Source organism: Phascolarctos cinereus, unplaced genomic scaffold (assembly GCF_003287225.1).
Source record: "Phascolarctos cinereus isolate Bilbo 61053 unplaced genomic scaffold, phaCin_HiC Scaffold_5;HRSCAF=322, whole genome shotgun sequence".
Lineage (NCBI taxonomy): Eukaryota > Metazoa > Chordata > Mammalia > Diprotodontia > Phascolarctidae > Phascolarctos > Phascolarctos cinereus.
Genome location: NW_027555958.1, coordinates 21,421,757 through 21,439,473, shown reverse-complemented (window position 1 = coordinate 21,439,473; position 17,717 = coordinate 21,421,757). Strand labels below are relative to the sequence as shown.

At 46.7% G+C, this 17,717-nt stretch overlaps 1 protein-coding gene across 4 annotated transcripts in view; it reads right to left on the bottom strand.

The window, feature by feature from the left end:
* The window catches only part of CLIP2 (CAP-Gly domain containing linker protein 2), a 128,628-nt gene that overhangs the window by 85,811 nt on the left and 25,100 nt on the right, over window positions 1-17,717 (bottom strand). For all 4 annotated transcript variants that reach the window (XM_078154718.1, XM_021005655.2, XM_021005656.2 and 1 more), the window contains exon 2: window positions 12,605-12,830. In XM_078154718.1, the coding sequence (XP_078010844.1) occupies window positions 12,605-12,719 (115 nt within the window). In that variant the 5' untranslated portion in view covers window positions 12,720-12,830. The remainder of the gene's footprint in view (window positions 1-12,604; window positions 12,831-17,717) is intronic.

The window sequence follows — 17,717 nt, the reverse complement described above, 5'->3', positions numbered from 1 at the left end:
CCTTGTTTGCAGGGTTGGGGTGGAGTAAGTCCATGGCCTGAAACTTTGCATATATTGCCTGACTTTTCAATATTTTGATTGATTTTATTGATTTTTCTCTTTTTCTCTTTTTTCTTTGTTATAAGAGAGGAAGGAAGGAATGAAGAAAGGGAGGAAAGAAGGAAGGGAGGAAAGAAAGAAGGAGGGAAGGAGGGAGGGAGGAAGAAAAGAAAAGAAGGAAAGGCTAGAAGGAAGGAGGGAGGGAGGAAATGAGAATTTATATAATGCCTACTATGTGCTAAGCACTTTATAGATACCGTCTCGTTTGGAATGGAGGAGAGAGAGGGGATTCACAGGAAAATTTAGGTGACGTAAAACCAAAAGAAATTAATACATTTTTAAAAAAGAAATGCCTCTTGGGGTAGTGATCTGGAAACTTCAGCCTCTTAGAGTGACAGTGTGAATTGCTTGCTTTGCTCTGATAGGACTTTGTGGTCATGGACTGACAGGCATGTAGTAGCCTCCCTTCCCCCCAAGCCTCACCAGTGAGGCTGTGTACTTGGATATCATCGTCTGTGGCCAGCAGGGCCTTGTGGATGCGCTTGGAAATGGAAGACCTTCCCTGGCCTCGGGAGACTAGGTCACTTCCAGTTTTGGCCTGGCCAGCTAGATGGCTTATAGGGGACAGAATGTCAGACCTGGAGTCGGGAAGACACGGGCTCACAGTTTGCCTTGAACACTAGCTGGGCAATTCTGGGAAAGTCATTTTACCCCTTTCTGCCTTGGTTTCCTCATCTGCAAAATGGGGATGATCACAGAGTTGATGTGAGGAGCAAATGAGATCAGATATAAACCTTAAGGCACTAAATCGGGGGCCCCCCTCATCAGTCTAGAAGCCTATGGACCCCTTCTCAGAACAATGTTTTTAGGGGGCAGCTAGGTGGCGCAGTGGATAGAGCACCAGCCCTGAAGTCAGGAGGACTTGAGTTCAAATACGGCCTCAGACCAAACACTTGCCACTTACTAGCTGTGTGACCCTGGGCAAGTCACTTAACCCCAATTGCCTTAAAAAAAAAAAAAGAACAATGTTTTTAACACATAAAATAATACACATAAGATTACAAAGGAAACCAATTCTGTTGATATAAAGATGGAATGTTTTTCAAGTTCACAGATCCCCTGAAGTCTGAATCCCAGGCTAAGTGCCCCCTCCCACCCCGAGCTATATAATTGGTGATGATTATTATTAGGTTGCTGCCTCTGGGAGAGACCCAATTTCAGGCTGAGAAGTCACAGAGCCCTCTGGCCTCCCCACAGAAGAGTTCACAGGGTCACAGACTTAGAGCAGCAGGTCTTAGGGACATCTGGTCCAACTCCCTTATGTTACAGAGAAGGAAACTGAGGACCAGAGGGGAAGGCTGCCTTGCCCGAGGTTAGACAGGTAGTAATAGTAGTCTGGGTCTGACCCACATGCTCAGAGGCTTTCTACCACACCACACTACCTTAGATCACCCCGCCCGGCCTCGGCCAGGCCACACTAGGTACTAGGTGCAGAAAGGCCTGGCCCTAGGGACCTCCCTGTCTAGGTGAGGAGACAAGGCCTTCCCTGGGGAAACAATGAAAGCCAGGGAAGGGAACAAGACAAGAGACAGCTTTGATCACACGCTGCCTTGTGACAAAGGATGGTCACAGACATCAGTGTCAGCTGCAGTGACCTCGGAAGGCTTCGTGGAAAAAGGAGGGCTCAGCCGAGCCTTGAAGGACCTCTGGGATGTAGAGAAAGGGGAAAGAAGGGAGGGCATTCCAGGCAGGGGACCGGCATGAGCAAAGGAGCAGAAAGTGGAAAAGAGCACGGCCGGTGTGAAGAACAAGCCACGCAGCTTCAGTGGAGCGGAGGGTAGGGAGAGGAATGTAGCAGAGGAGGCACCTAGGGAGTGAACACTGGGCTGAGAGTCTGGAAGCCCTGAGTTCAGATCCTGCCACAGAATCCTCCTGGCTAGGCAGCCCTGAGCAAGCCACATAACCTGCCTGTCAACGGGTGTTAACAGAATAACCACAGCACCTCCCAGGGCTTTGTGAGCAGCAAATGAGGCGATACAGGTAAAACACTCCATGAACCTTAAAGTGTTACGTAAATTATTATTATTATTACATAAGGCTGGAAGGGCACCTTGGGACCCCGTTTTGGAGGGCTTCAGATGCGAGGCAGAGGAGTCTGGGCTTTCTTTCCTGAGCACTGTGTGGTCCTGGGCAGGCAACGGACAGAGCAGCACCACATCAGAGATCTCTCTGCTCTGTCTCCTCCAGCCGCTCCCGTCTGCCTCGAGCCCCGCCATCCTCCAGATGGCCCAGATCTGGAGCTGCTCCAGGCCAAATGGTTATTCACCTCCCGTTCCCAGAGTGACAGCTCCCTTTCCTCCCTCCAGCCCCTGCACCCAGCACAGGGTCCCTTCTCTCCTACCTGCTTCTGGTCCAGATCAGAAACAAAGAGAAAGGGTCCCTGGTGGAGGCAAGAAAGCTCCAGCATTGGGGAGGCCCCGGATAGTCTCAGCTGTTCCTCCCTCCATCTGTTCCATCCCCAGCTCATTTCAGCCAGTCTGGGTCCCCAGGTAATCTCCTTTCCCCCGCTTTCCCCTTCCCTGGCTGCCCCCACCCCTAGATAATATGATCTTCAAGAACATGGGCCAGTTGTTTCAACAGCTGCTATGGTCAAGGTCATTCTGGCAAAAGCGCCGGTCCTTGAGGGCTTCAACTTGACTTAGCTCTGTCGATCTTTGCAGAGGTTCTCCTGCCCTCCCCCTCTCCAGGCTCCTATTAGCAAAGGCAGGCGCAGTCCTGCAGTGGTCGGAGCCACTGAGCAGCGAGGCCATAGCTGGGAAGATCAAACCCGCCTAGCATTGTAGCAATCGACAATTGGCCTTTTGACCTTGAGTAATTTCACCTTTCCTGAGCCTCTGTCTCCTCCCCAGTAAAATCAGGTGCTTGGATTGGAAGAAGTCTCAGGGTCCCCCCAGCTCAGACAGACTCCATTCTTACGCCCCTCCTAACTGACATTCTGCCATTCCTGTAGCTCGGTGCAGTGAGAAAGGCATTGGATTGAGTCAGAGGACGTGGGTTCAAACCCCACCTTTGGGCAGATCATATCAACCTTGCTGGGCCTCGCTTTCCTCATCTGTAAAATGGGAGGGTTAAATAACCCTGAGATCCCTTTCAGCTCCAGAGCTATAATGCTACAATTATTACTAACAACTCACACTTCCGTAGCAGTTAAGACTTACAAATTGCTTTTCTTACAGCCGTGTTCCTCCCTCTGTCTGTTCTATCCCCAGCATATTTCAGCAAGTCTGTCTGGTAGATATTGAAAGTGCTATTATCACCAATTTACAAATGAGGAAACTAAGGCTCAGACAGGCTAACACCATAGACCTAGTATAAACCCAGCATCTGAACTCCTTCTCCGAAGTTAGCATCCTCTCCACTGTATCATCCTGTCTCCCAGGAGTCTACCTTCATAGGTTCTTTGATATTCTACAATACAACATTCACATCCCATGTTTAAGGCCTCTTCCCTTGTTCTGCGGCAACATTCTGCAGTCTTAAGTTGCTTCTGATTCTGACGTTTAATGTTCCAACATTTTATGTCCCAAGATCCATGCCCAAACCTGATGTTCTTTATTTGAACATTCTATGTTCTAAAGTCCCTTCCAGCTGACATTCTAGGGACCTATGATTCTGACTTTTCAACCCCACAAAGCAAATTAACCACTTTGAGCATCACCTCCTCCGCCCAGCCCTGAATGGTATCCAAGGGAAGGCAGCCTTGAACGGGATCTAAGGCAAGACAAGAGTTAAAGTGTGGATGTTGGCCAAGGGAGAGGAGAAGAGGGGAGAGGGGTCCTGAAGAGCCCGTGGCTGTATAAACTGGCCCCTGGCTATTCAAATATTGGCCATATCTTAAAAAAAGGAATCTGTAAACACCCTGAAGTGATGGGCTCCTTCCCAGATGCTCCTGGTCTCTGCCTAAGTAATTCAAGGGTGAGGAGGATTTATTGCAGGCGTCAAGCTTAAACCCCAACATCAGCTGAACATAGGAAAGCGCTGAGATTTAAAGGAAGGCGGGGAGCCGGCAACCTGATCCAAGGAACGGCTTTGTCTGCAAGCAGCTGTGGGGCTCCGCCAGCCCTTGGGACTGCCAGACTGGGATCAAGGAGGGGAACAGGAGAAATCCCAAGGGTTGGCAGGACAAGGAAGGACCTTGATCTTTTTCCCTGACAAGGCTCAGCCCCAAGAGGCCTCCTAATCCTCCACTCTTAACCTTGTTCCTCCAAACATCACATCCTCAAGGGGACAGTCCATGCTTAGGATAAGGGGAAGAAGACCGGCCCCATAGGGAAGAGGCCTAACGGTACTGTCAGGTGGCACTCGCTAGGCATGCTCCCAGGCTCTTCACTCCTCCCTCAAGGTTACATTGACCTTCAATTCAGGTCGCTACTCAGTGTTCACCTGGGAAGGGAGTCCTGGCTCCCTGGAAATTGGGTAGAGACGCATTGAGGTCACAGATCTATGCTGTGGCTTGCTTGAGGGCCCTGTACCAAGCAACACCAAGAAAGGCTTCTTGGAAACCTCAGAGCCAAGGCCACATCAGCAAGGTCTGGATTCTCTCAATATTCCAGGAGCTATTCCCAGGCAGGTGGAGGGAGAGGAGGACTGACAGAGAATAAGGAGGGAATCCTCCCAAATGGGCTGCTGTCTCTAGGCAGGGAAGGGCAGGAGACCCAGTCTGACGTTCCAGATTTAGAGACCCTCCCTATCCTTGAGCATTCTTCTAAGAACAAACCCAGAGTTTCTAACTAGCCCTCTGATCCTCAGTTTCTCCAAATGCCCCGCTACCAGCCTCTATGAGAGAGCATTAATCACTGAATCAATACCAGTCATCACCCCACACCCCTTCCCCAAAAACGGCCTACCTCAAGGTGTATCCGAAATCAAGCCCACCTATGCCAGCTATCTATCAAGGGATGCTCTGGGCATGGCCTGAGTCCATCATCCATGCAGATAAAAAGCTGGGTGGGCGCCAGAGGAAAGGGGCTTCCAGTATCCTTCCTTCCCCGCCAAAATCAAGCTCCATGATGTTTCTTCCATTCCAGCTTCCCCCATAAAACCCTCCAGCCTGGCCAGCTCCTAGCATAGAAAGCAATGGAGATAGAAGGAGGTTTTACCCTTGAAAGAGCAGAGCCGGCTACCCATGGAGCATCTATCCGTCGTCACATCCCTCCTGAAGAGACCCAGCTCGGAGCTCCCATCAACATGCCTCTTACGGAGGGATCGATAAACCCGGGTTCTCAGTAGCGGCAGCAAAGAGCCATTAGGAGGCAACCCTGCTCCCCCAGCTGTATAAAAGCTCCACTTGGGTTTACTTGTCAAGATTGTTATTAAAAAGTTTAGGATGTGGTTCAGAGAGGGAGGCAGAAGGAAAGGAGTAGAAAACCTCAGAGTTTTAAAGTGTTTCTTGGCACTTGGGCTCATTCCCTACCATATGGCATACAGGAAAATAATAATAGCTAGAATTTACATAGAACTTTAAGGTTTGCAAAGTGTCTTACGAATATTATGTCATGGAGGAGAGGTGCTATTATTATCCCCATTTTATAGATGAGGAAAGTGAGGCAGGGCAAATTGAAGTGCCTTGTTCAGAGTCACACAGCAGAGGTAGCATCTGAACTCAGGTCCTCTGACTCCAGGCCCAGGGTTCTATCCTCTGTACTAAGAGCGAGAACCTTTCTAGGTTCAGTAATTGATTCTATTCCCTGGGGATGCCATCTTGCTGCTGAGGAATAGAGGAAAGAGATGAGTAGGCCAGCTGGGGAATTCCCAACACTCATCTGTAGGGCTGGAAGTCTCCTTGCCCTTTGCAAAGGCCTGGCTCCAAGTGGAGGGAGATGGACAAAGATGGATGAAGAAGGAGGAGGAAGCCACATCCCATCCTGAGCTCTCCACTAAGTGAGCTGAAAAACTTTTGGCAAGCTGCAACATCATTGTCATCAGGAGAATTATTTTTATTCAGTGGCTAAAAGCAGTCATTTTTAGCCAACTGTGAAATAGTCTGCAGAGCGCTGGACGGAAAAGAAACATTTCTATCTGAACATCATCAAAAGAGGTGAGAACCAACCGTGTCAATTTCCCAAATTGTCAACTCCACTCCAGCCAACTCAAGAAACATTTAGTAAGCACCTACCATGTGTTAGGCACCATGTGAAGTGCTAGGGAATGAACAAGAAAAAGATAGTCTTGCCTTCAAAGAGCTTGCAATCTAATGGGCCATCAACCTCATCCTCCCCCCGCCCCTTCCGCCAGGACCCTGTCTCTCCTGGTGAGCTATCCAAACCTTATGAGCGCCACGTCCCTCCCTTTCAAGCTCCCCTTTACATTAGAATGGAAGCTCTTTGAGGTCGGGGACTGTCATGATTTCCTGTCTGTGATTTCTTGTCTTTTCATGCTCAATCCTTAGCACAGTCTTTGAGACTTAATAAGTATTTAATAAATGCTTTGTCATTCATTCATTGGGGGCAGCTAGTTGATGTGGTGGATAGAATCCAGGACCTGGAGTCAGGAAGATATGAGTTCAAATTTGACCTCAGACATTTATTAGCTATGTGACCTTGGGCAAGTTACTTAACCTCTGTTGATCTGTTTCCTTCTCTGCAAAATGGGGTAATTAATAGCACCTACCCCCCCAAGGTGGTTAGGAGAATAAAATGAGATAATATTGGTAAAGAGTCTTGTAAACCTTAAAATGCTATACAAACACTAGCTATTATTGATATTTTACTAATTTATAATAATAAAGAATACAGTCTCTCTCATTTATAGAACCTTTTACAATTTACAAGGCACTTTCCTCACAAGCCCTCACAAGCCTAGAAGGAGGGAGTGTTTTTTTTTCCTTCAGTCCTTGGTTCCCTAGAGCCTTGTACAGTTCTTTGCATACAGTGGGTACTTAATAAATACTTGTCAGATTACAAGTCTTGCATCTCCATTTTTTTTTTAAGATGAGGAAGAGGAGATGAAGTAACTTGCCCAAGGTCATTCAGCTAATGAGGAGCTAGATCTGACTCTCAGCTCTGAGCTCAGCATTCTTTTTAATAGCCACACTTTCTGGACCTCTGTTTTATTATCTGTCGAATGGGTATGTATCCTTACCTCTCTCTCAGGAAGTGGTAAGGATGGAATGGGATAATATGTAAAGGACAGGTTGTAGGGGGAGGGGTATGTGGCACCCATGAAAGAACTGAAGTCAGAATTCCTGGGTTCATTCTGGAGAACATTTTGGAACTAAATCCAAAGGGCAATTGCCATGCCCTTTGACCCAGCAAAACCTCTACTAAGGCTGTATCCCAAGGAGAACAAAGAAAAGGTAAAATGAACTATATGTCCAGAAGAGTTTCTGACAGCTCTTTATGTGGTGGCAAAGAATTGGAAATCAAGGGGATGCCCATCAGTTGGGAAATGGTTGAACAAGTTGTGGTATATGAATGTAATGGAATACTATCGTACTATAAGAAATGATGAGCAGTATGCTCTCATAAAAACCTGGAAAGACTACCATGAACTGATGCAAAGTGAAGTGAGCAGAACCAGGAGAACATTGTACACAGTGACAGCAACATTGTATCATGATCAACTGTGACAGACTTAGTTCTTCTCAGCAACGCAATGATCCAAGACAATTCCAAAGGACTCGTGATGAGAAATGCTATCCACTTCCAAAGAAAGAACTGATGGAGTCTGAATGCAGATCCACACATAACTTATTTTTATTTCCTTATTTTTCTTATTTTTCTTTGTTTTCTTTTGCAACATGGCTAATACAGAAATATGTCTTGCATGATGTCACATGTGTGACCAATATCAAATTTCTTGCCTTCTCAAGGCGGGGGAAGGGAGAGCATTTGGGACTAAAAATGTTTGAAAATGAATATTAAAATTTTTTCCTGCAATTGGGAAATATTTAACAAAATAAATGAAAATATGTTTAGAAAAAGAAGAGGAAGAAAATCTGGGTTCAAATCCCAGCTCTTTTATTTCCTAGCTGTGTGACTGCAGGCCAGTAACTTAATGTCTCTGGGCCTCAGTTTCCTCATCTGTAAAATGAGGATGATAATCTTTGCAGTGTCACCATGGGACTTTTATGAGGAAAGTGATTTATACACAAATGCTCAATATGGTGAATTTTTAGAAAACACTCTATTAATAACACTTCACTATATTATCATTTGGGATTGGGACTTCACTGATGCTCGCAACTCCCAGATGAGGAAATTCCTTCCACCAACGTACCTTGTCTTTGTAGCTTTTATTTAGAAAGACTTACCCTTGGTGATGTAGCTAATATGGGCTAGAAACAGGATTTAAACCCAGAGTTTTCTGACTCCCAGACCTACTTTCCGTCTACTCTACCAAATGCCTCTCTACTCTTGGGGATCTCATTCACTATATTGACTTCAACTCTCTTCTCGATTAAATACATAATAACAGTACATGGGAAAGGGCTTTGAAAAAGATGGACAGTGTTATTCGTATTGCTTGAGACTGAAGTCCAACTTAGGATTCTGTAGTCCTGAATTTGGGATCAGAAGGAAGGAAATAAGTATTTATTAAGCACCTACTGTGTGCCAGCCACTATGCTAAGTAAGTATTTTACAAATATCATCTCATTAGATCCTCACAACACTTAGGAGGCAGATGCTATTATTATCCCCATTTTATAGTTGAGGAAATAGACAGAAGTAAAGTGACTTGCCCAGGGTCACACAGCTAGTAAGGGTCTGAGGCTGGATTTGAACTCAGGTCTTGCCTACCCCATCTAGCTGCCAGTCAGAGGATCTGGGTTCGGATCTCACCTCTGATGATTATTCCCCATGTCCTCATGTGTAAAACAAGGGGGTTGAGAGGGATGGCCTCTCCAAGTATGACTTTATGAGCCTCCTTTGTAGTTCCTCACTTGGTCTAGGGAAGAGGTGGGGAACCCGTGGCCTTGAGGCCACATGTGGCCCTCTAGGTCCTCAACTGTGGCCTTTTGGCTGAATCCAAACTTCACAGGACAAATCCTTCTAAGCTCTAAGCTTTCAAGCTCCTAGATCCCTGCCTCATTTGTTCAACAAAATAATTGTGCAGTGCTAATTGGTGTCAATCAACAAGTCTTTATTACATCAGTTGATGTAATAAAGTTGAGTGTGAAAAGTTCTAGATTGAGAGTCCGTGGACCTGAGCTCAAATCCCAGCCCTGACAATTACTGTGTGTCACTTAAGCTCTTTCCGGGACTCAGTTTCCTCACCTGTAAAACAAAATGAGGTGGTCAGAGTAGATGGCTTCTGAGGTCCCTTCTGGCTCTGCATCTATGATCCTACTCAGCCCCGTGGTGGACCCAATGAAACATAAGACACCTTCCTGAACTCTGTTCTTTTGCCAAATGATCATAATGGGTATTTCTCCAAGGCTCCGTCCTGGGCTTCCCATATTCTCTCCCACTGGTGAGCTCATTTGCTCCTGGGGCTTGAACTCTCTTCTCTCCCAAGATGGCTCCCAGATCTCCCATCAGTCCCAACACTCACACCCACATCTCTAGCCACCTCCAGTGGGTCTCCTCCCCCTGAGCATCCATCCCTTCAACACACCCCAAACTGGGCCTGGTCTCTCTCCCCCTCAATCTGTTCTTCCCTCTGACATCACTTGTTTCTATCCATGGCCTCCATCTTCCAGTCTCCCTTGTTAGAAACCTTGGTACCATCTTTGACTCACTCTGGGAAGGACTGGACCAGAGATTCCATCAGGATAGAAAATTCCCTATGAGAAACTCCTTCTACCAGAGCTGATCGGCAGCTGTCCTTCAACTTATAACCTCAGAGCACTACCTAAGGGCAGTGAGAGGCATATGACTTGTCCAGGATCACACAGCCAGTAGGTGTCAGAGGCAGGTCTTCCCAACTCCAGAGCCACGTTCCACAACCCCCAGCTACCTCTCTGCCTTTGGTCCATCACACATCATACCTCTGTATAAGACCATAGCTCTACCACTGGAGGAGGTGCCAAAGCCCAACCAGCCCATTTTACAGATGAGGAAACTGGGGCCCAGAGATGTCAAGAGACTTGCCTAAGATCACACAGCAGAATTTGAGCCCTAAGTCCTCTGACTCCAGAACCAGTGCCTGTGCTTCTGCCTCACGCTCATGTCTCATCGGCAGTTAGTTCCCAAGTCCCATCAAACCTACTTCCCCCATATCTCCTGCCTCTCTATTCTCAAGGTGTTTTTCATCATAAAAGCCTCCAAGCCTCTAAGACGTCCTACCTCTCTCTGCTCTGTCCCTTTCTCCAATCTGTCCTTCACACAACTTACCTTCCTTATTCATAGGCTGGTCAGGGCACTCATCTGCTCAAAACTCTGCAACAGCTCCACGTTGCCTCTTGCATAACGCTCTGACTTCCATGGTTGGCATTCGAAGCCCTCTACAATCTGGCATCATCCTCCCTTTACTACTCAAAACTCATGCATACTACAATCTGGCCCAAATGGCCTTCCTGCCTTCCCTCACACTCTTCCCTTGACCCAGAAGATCCTCCTTCAATTCTGAATTTCTACCCATTCAATTCAAAAAGCCTTTAATAAATTCTCAATAAGTTGAGCCAATGAAACAACTCAATGATTTGCTCCTCTCTCCAGGGAGCTTTTCCTGAACCCGCTCCCACCCAGTTGGTAATTGACTGCTCCGTCAAGAATCTGGCTGGGATGCGTCAGGCCCAAGGCTAGGTGCTGGAGGTACAGACAGATTCAAAATAGTCCCTGCCCTCATGGACTTTGCCCTCTATTATGGGAGGTAACATGAACAAGCAGAAGTACATATGAAGTCTATACAAGACATTGGAGGGTAGGGTGGAAGACAGTAGAGTCTGAGAAACTCCAGAGAGGGGACATCTTTCATCTGGGGCCCATGTCAAAGGAGGTGGGAGAGAGAAAGGAAGAAGGAAAGGGGGAGACAGAAGGAAATAGGAGAGGGGAAGGGAGGCAGGAGCCATCTGCCTTCCCTTCTCTCCCCTGAAGGGTTCACCTGCTGCCTCAGTTTCAGGGAGGGTCAATGCTGCTGTCACATGAGCCAGGGGATCACAAAAGGTTTTTTTTTCTTTTTCTTTTAAATTCCCAGGGGTCCTGGGGCCTAACCAGCTGTTCCCTCCCTCCCCTCTGGCCCAGCCCAGAGTGTTATTGACTCCTTCTCAAATTTGTAAAGACAGCAGCCCCCCAAATGAGGAGCAAAATCAAATAAAGGATCTGATCTCTCCCTGCTCCAGTATCCCCCAAGGCGGCAGATGGCTGCCTTGCACCCAGCAGGGCTACACCAGTGTCTCCTGCCACCCACTTGCAGGGCCAAGGCCCCGGTGGAGTGTTTGAGAGGAGGCATGGCAGCATCAGGCCTCTGGATCTCCTCTGCCCAAGAGTCGGGGGACAGGAACTAAGGAGACAGCCCAGTGCAGTCTGGAGTCTGTTCTGACTGAAAAGCCGCTGCCAGGCCTTCCTTCCTCTTTGGAGGTCATCCAGGGGCCATAGCTATGATCCCCAGACACCATCTAGTCCAGCTCCTCATTTTACAGATGAAGAAACTGAGGCCCACATCAGGAGTTCTACTTTTTAGCCAAACTGGCTTATTCACTGTTTCCGATATGCAACATTCGATCTCCCACCTATGTGCTTTTGCCCATGCTTTTCCTTCCTAACCTCCATCTCTGAGAATCCCTAGACAATTTTCAAATCCCACAGGGCTTATCATGAGGCTCAAATGAGACAAGATTTCTAAAAGACTTTGCAAACCTTAAAACACTACACTCATGCTATTATTGCTATTATTATTTAATATAATAACAATTATCAGAGGAATGAAACCATCACAGTCAAAAAGATAGAAAACGGGTCTGAGGAGGAGCATGAGGTGCTGGAAAGAAGGTTGCACGGACCTGAGATGCAGTCCAGACTTTTCCCAGAGGGAGACAGATCCCATCTGTCACACTCAATTCACTCGTTTCCCTCCTCTATAAAATGAGGAAGGCAGTGTGGGATACTAGCTAGGACACCGAACCGAAGGGTCAGGACAGCTTGGATTCAAAACCCGCCACAGGCACTTATTAACCAGTGACCCTGGTGACCTTTCTGGGCCTCAGTTTCTTCACCTGTAAAATGAAGGGGCTGGACATGATGGCCTGCTAGGTCTACTCCAGCCGACATTCTATTGGATGCAAAGTTAGAATGTTGGGCAAGAGAAAGTTAAGGGATAACCTGGTCACCTTGAAGCCCATGAAGAAAATGTATACATAAAAACAAGAAGAAATAAGCTTCTATTGAAGCATAAGGAATTCTGGTTTGCTGTGAAGAACTTTCGATGCTCCAGTCCTGCCAGAAATTATCTCTGTGTGTTACATAACTTTTTCTAAAGGCAGAAAACTGGGATGAACACCCTCTCCTGGGCCCTTCTCGCACCATGGTCCTGGGATTTTCCATCTCCCTGTTCCATTGCCAGCCAGTCTTCCTTTTGCCAAAATCCCCAAAGCAGGTTCTCAGCCAGTGGTTGAATTTTCTCTTACCTTCCTTAGAGCCGGTAGTGGCCACAGCCGAGGATGAACCAGAAGAGGTTCGGCCCACAGGGCTGGAGTGTTTTCCTCCCCGGTTGGGGATCTTTAGTCCACTGGGCTTTAGCATGGTTGCGTAGTATAGACAGCAGGTTGGTATGTGGTCTTCTGTTAGATGGTGTGACCCAGGTCACCTTGTCAGGCTGTCGGATGGAGCATCCTCTTTCCCATCCTCACCTGCCTGATGAGAAGATAGAAAGAGAGAGAGAGACAGAGGTTATGGAGAGAATGATGGTCCAATCTGCCAATCAAAGGTTGGCTAGTTTTATAAGGGGATAGCAGATAACAATTCTTATAAACATCTGGCATTATATAGCTTGTTGTGACTTATAGACACAGCAGGAAAGAACAATTAGCAAATTCTAGGAATCAGGTTGTATACCCCCATCTCTTGTGAAAAGAATCTTGTGGAGCTTCAATGAGATCCTGTGACTTGATTACATTTTGGCAATCCAGACACATTGTCCTTTACTGAAGGAATTTTATGTTTGTTTGTTTGTTTTTAATTTTGGAGGCAATGGGGGTTAAGTGACTTGCCCAGGGTCACACAGCTAGCTAGTGAGTGTCTGAGGCCGGATTTGAACTCAGGTCCTCCTAACTCCAGGGCCAGTGCTCTATCCACTGCACCACCTAGCTGACCCCCTAAAGGATTTTTTAAAAGGAAAGATCAGTTAACAAATGATCAGGTTCAAAAAGAGGAATCTAAATTGGACCCCAAGTTAATGAAGTTGCTAATTGTTATTCCCTGGTCATAGACTCTTATCTCTTCCTTCAAGATGCAATGCAAGCACTGTCTTTTACTCAAAGCCCCTTTGGAGTCCCCCAACTGATGGTGCCCTCCATCCCTAACTACCCTGGATTTATTTCATCTTTTATTCTGTATACATCTGTGCAACCAGCATGGCTTACTGGGCCCAAGAACCAGGAAATCTTGGGCCCAAGCCTGGCCTCTGACACCTCCTGGCAGTTTGACCTTGGCCAAGTCTCATATCCTCTTCGCATTACAGTCAACTCTGTAAGACCGTAAGTGGCAAAGCAGGTGCCAGCCTGCATTGGTAGAGGAACTTTGCCCACGTACGACTTCACGGCACCAGTGAAATTCCATATCCAGTCCTTCTGCCTATCCCGGCTTTATCCCATGCATGCATATCTTTATAAAATCAAGTTCACTTAAAAAATATCAGCTAGAAAAGCACACTTCCATACACAGAACAGAACAGAACAGAAAGAGAAGGTTGTACATGAAACAGAGAATCTCTCTTACACGAAGCTCACTTTTCTGTTTAAGCATATGTTAAATTCGAGTCACTTTCAAAGCTATCCTATTTGTCTGTCCTTCTTTCTGGGTATAACACACACACACACACACACACACACACGAGCCACCACACACAATTTTAGTTTAATACAGACTCTACTTGGAACATATGAGTGGCTCCAAGTATCATATGGGAGGCCAGAGTGAGGAACTGTCATTTCCAAGATGAAAACAACAGTTAATAGGAGATGGCAGAAGCAGGATCCGTGAAGATCTTGACAGAGATCTCAACAAAGTGTTGGGATGACTTTAATAACAAGACATTTAATCAGGATAAATGTGACATCTTACTCTTGGCTTAAATGTACAATGTGGGGGAGGTGTGACCAGACAGCCATTTGTCTGAAAGGGGTTGGGGTGGCTTCCTGGAGTTAACAGTGGGGTGTGAGAGGCCCCCAAAGCCATTTGACCTTGGGCTGCCCCAAGAGGCACAGTGATCAGATCCAGGGAGAAGAAAAGCCCTCTGCCCTGGTCAGGCCACAGCTGGAGTGTTGGGTTCCACTGTGGGCATTACCATTTAAGAAGGACGTTGATATATAGGAGAAGGTCCAGAGAAGGGTGACCGGGACAGTGCCAGGCCTCAAGATCTTGCCATGTAAGCACTGGATGAAAGAAACGAGGGATGTTTATCTGGAGAAAAACAGCCTTGGTCAGGGAGACAGAATAGCTGTCTCTGAAAGGTTGTCACGGGTGTAGAAGGAGGAATTGTCATGTTCTACTTGACCCCAGTGGGAGCTGGGAACACTGGAAGGGAATGCTGTAGAGGCAGGTTTCTGCTCTATTTAAGGAGAAACTTTCTAACAGCTGGAGGGGTCCACAAGTAAAACAATGAGTGGGCTATCTCAGGAGGTACTGGGCTATCTCAGGGGGTACTGAGCTATCTCAGAAGGAAGTGGGCTATCTCAGGAAGTAAATTCCCTCCCTGGATGCTGAATGACTATCTGTTGGGTATGTGGCAGGCAAGACTCTTGCACAGGCATGGATTGGGCTAGATGTTTTCTGTGTACCTTCTCAATTCTGAGATTCTGTAATTCATTTCAAGAAGTAGAGAGCAAGAAGGAGGTGTCAGAGAATGTATCCTGGTGGTGGTAGCATCTCCCCTGGGTCTCCAAGGATGGAAAGGATCCTTTGAACAGACAGCATGGCCTGGTGATTAGGGAGCTAGCTTTGGAAGGAAGGGGAGCATAGTAGTCAGAGAAAACCGCTTAAGGAAAGTCAGAGACCAGAAACTACTGGACATGTATGTGTAAGGAAAAATAGCTCAATATAACAGGATAATAGTGTGTGGGGAAAGAGGGTAAAAATGTAGGTGAGCCTTGAATGCCAAACCAAGGATTCTGAACATTTTTCAATAGGCATAGGGGCAACTAGGTGGTGCAGTGGATAGAACCAGTGCCCTGGAGTCAGGAGGACCTGATTTCAAATCCAGCCTCACACACATATACACACACACTAACTGTGTGACCCTAGGCAAGTCACTTAACCCCGATTGCCTTTAAAAAATAAATAGGCATTAGGTAGTCACTGAGGGGTTTTGATGGGATCAAGCAATGTGGTGTAGATAGGATACTTGACTTAGACTTCGGTTAAAATCCCATCTTGGACACTTAACCAGCTGTGTGACCTTAGGCAAGTGACTTAACGTTGGGCCTCATTTTCTTCCTATGTAAAATGACAATTAGTGGGAAGGCTGAGGCTGGTGGCTTGCTTGAGCTTAGGAGACTCTGGAGTGTCCTCATGCAGCCCTGCACCAATATGGTGAGATCCCAAGAGCAGTAAGGCCCCACCAGGCTGCCTGAGTGAGTCAAACTGGCCCAGGTTAGAAATGGAGCAGGCCAAAGGTCCCACGAAAATCAACAATGGGATTGGGCCCACAAATAGTCATTGTACTTCCTGCTTGAGTAAGATAAGGAAACCCAGCCTTAAACAAACCAGTGAAGGAACCAGTGACCCAATGAATGAAATGTAAGAAAGAGTTGGACTCAAAGGGCCTCATCTAGCTCTAAATCTATAATCTTATGATGTGTGTGTACACACACAGACAAATATATGGAAAATTATGCTAGAAGTGGTGTGAAGGATAGATTGAGGGGGTGAGGAGTAGGAGGAGAGGAGGCAGTGATGACATCATTGGTTGGACTTGGGAATGAGGAGTTGAGAAAACACACCCAGAGGTGAGAGATGAGGGTGGGGAATAGAGCACATGCAGCAAAGGTGGTTGGCTTTGTTGAGTTGCTTTTTTCCTTTCTTATTTTAATCTTTGTTGTGAGGGATGATTTGCTGAGGATGGGAAGGGGTACAATGTATATATTAGGAAATGTGGGTAATGTGAAAAAAAAAGATTTCAATAAAAATATCATTTTTAAAGAGGTCATTATTGGAGTCTAGATGAATGGAGGACCTGTTCTAGAGTAGCAATGGAAACACATTCTTGAGACCAAAGATCTAGAGCTGGAAGGAACCTTAGAAGCCATTTGGTACAACCTTCTCATTTTACAGATGAGAAACTGAGGCCCAGAGATAGAAAGTGACTTGCCCAAGGCCATACACCTATTAAATGTCAAAGCTAAGATTAGAACCCAGAACTTTCTGGATCTGAATCTGACATTTTATGCACTGCGTAACAATGAAAATATTTCACAGTCAAATCTGTAGGACCTAAGAGTTGAAGGATAAGGACCAAAGACACAAGAAACTTGGTAAATGATGATATACCACAGACAGAAAGAAGGACGAGGCCAAAGGGAGGCTCAGCTGCTGTTGGGACACATCCAGATGGAAGTGGCCACTAGGGCTGAAAACCTGGTCCTGGGCCCTTGGAAGAGATGCACATGTGGGCATCTCCCACATGGAGCCATGCAAATGAAAGATATCTCTAAGAGAAAAGAAAGAGAAGGCACTCCGCCTTTGTAGAGGTGGGGGGCTATGGGTGTGGAAATCCACTTATAATATTAGATTTGGTTGGTGCATGGGTTAGTTTTGCTTACCTGTCTCTGTCTCCCTATCTCTTTTCTTGCTCTCTCTCTCTTTCTCTCTCTCTCTCTCCCCCCCAACTGTCTCTGTCTCTCTCTTTCTCTGTGTCTCTGTCTCTGTCTCTCTCCCTCCCTCCTTCTGTCTCTCTGTGATTCACTCTGTCTCCCTCTCCCTCACTCTCTCCCCCCATCACACACACACACACACACACACACACACACACACACACCACACACCTCCCTAGGAATCCTTCCCTTCCTCCCACACTCAGCTCCCGATGGCCTCCTTCCAGGCCCTGGAACAGAGGAGTACATCCATCTACATGTGGTTTGGGAAAGAGCTCCTTTTTTCCATAAGAAAGTCGCTGCTTTCCTGACGTTACCCCTGCTCAGCTGTGTCTAGAAGCCAATTCCCTTCACCTCTCACTAAGCCTCAGTTTCCTCCTTCGAAAAATGCAGATAACAAGACTCCCAATCCCTGCCTGGGGGGAAGGCCTGAGAAGGTGCCCTGTTTGGCAGCTGGGTGACCAGAGATGTTATAACCCAACTAAGTGCCTACTATGTGCCAGGCATTTGCTCTGGGGTGACCCCAGAGACCAGACCTAGGAGTGAGGAGTGGGAATGGTAGGTGGACAGAGTTCAGCCTGATGTCAGGGGAAAAAATAACTGACACCATTAAACACACAGAGTATATATACATACACACACAGAAACACATTTCTTATACTAGACAGTGTTGCCTAGTGGATAGACAGCTGGCCTTGGAGAAAGGAAGACC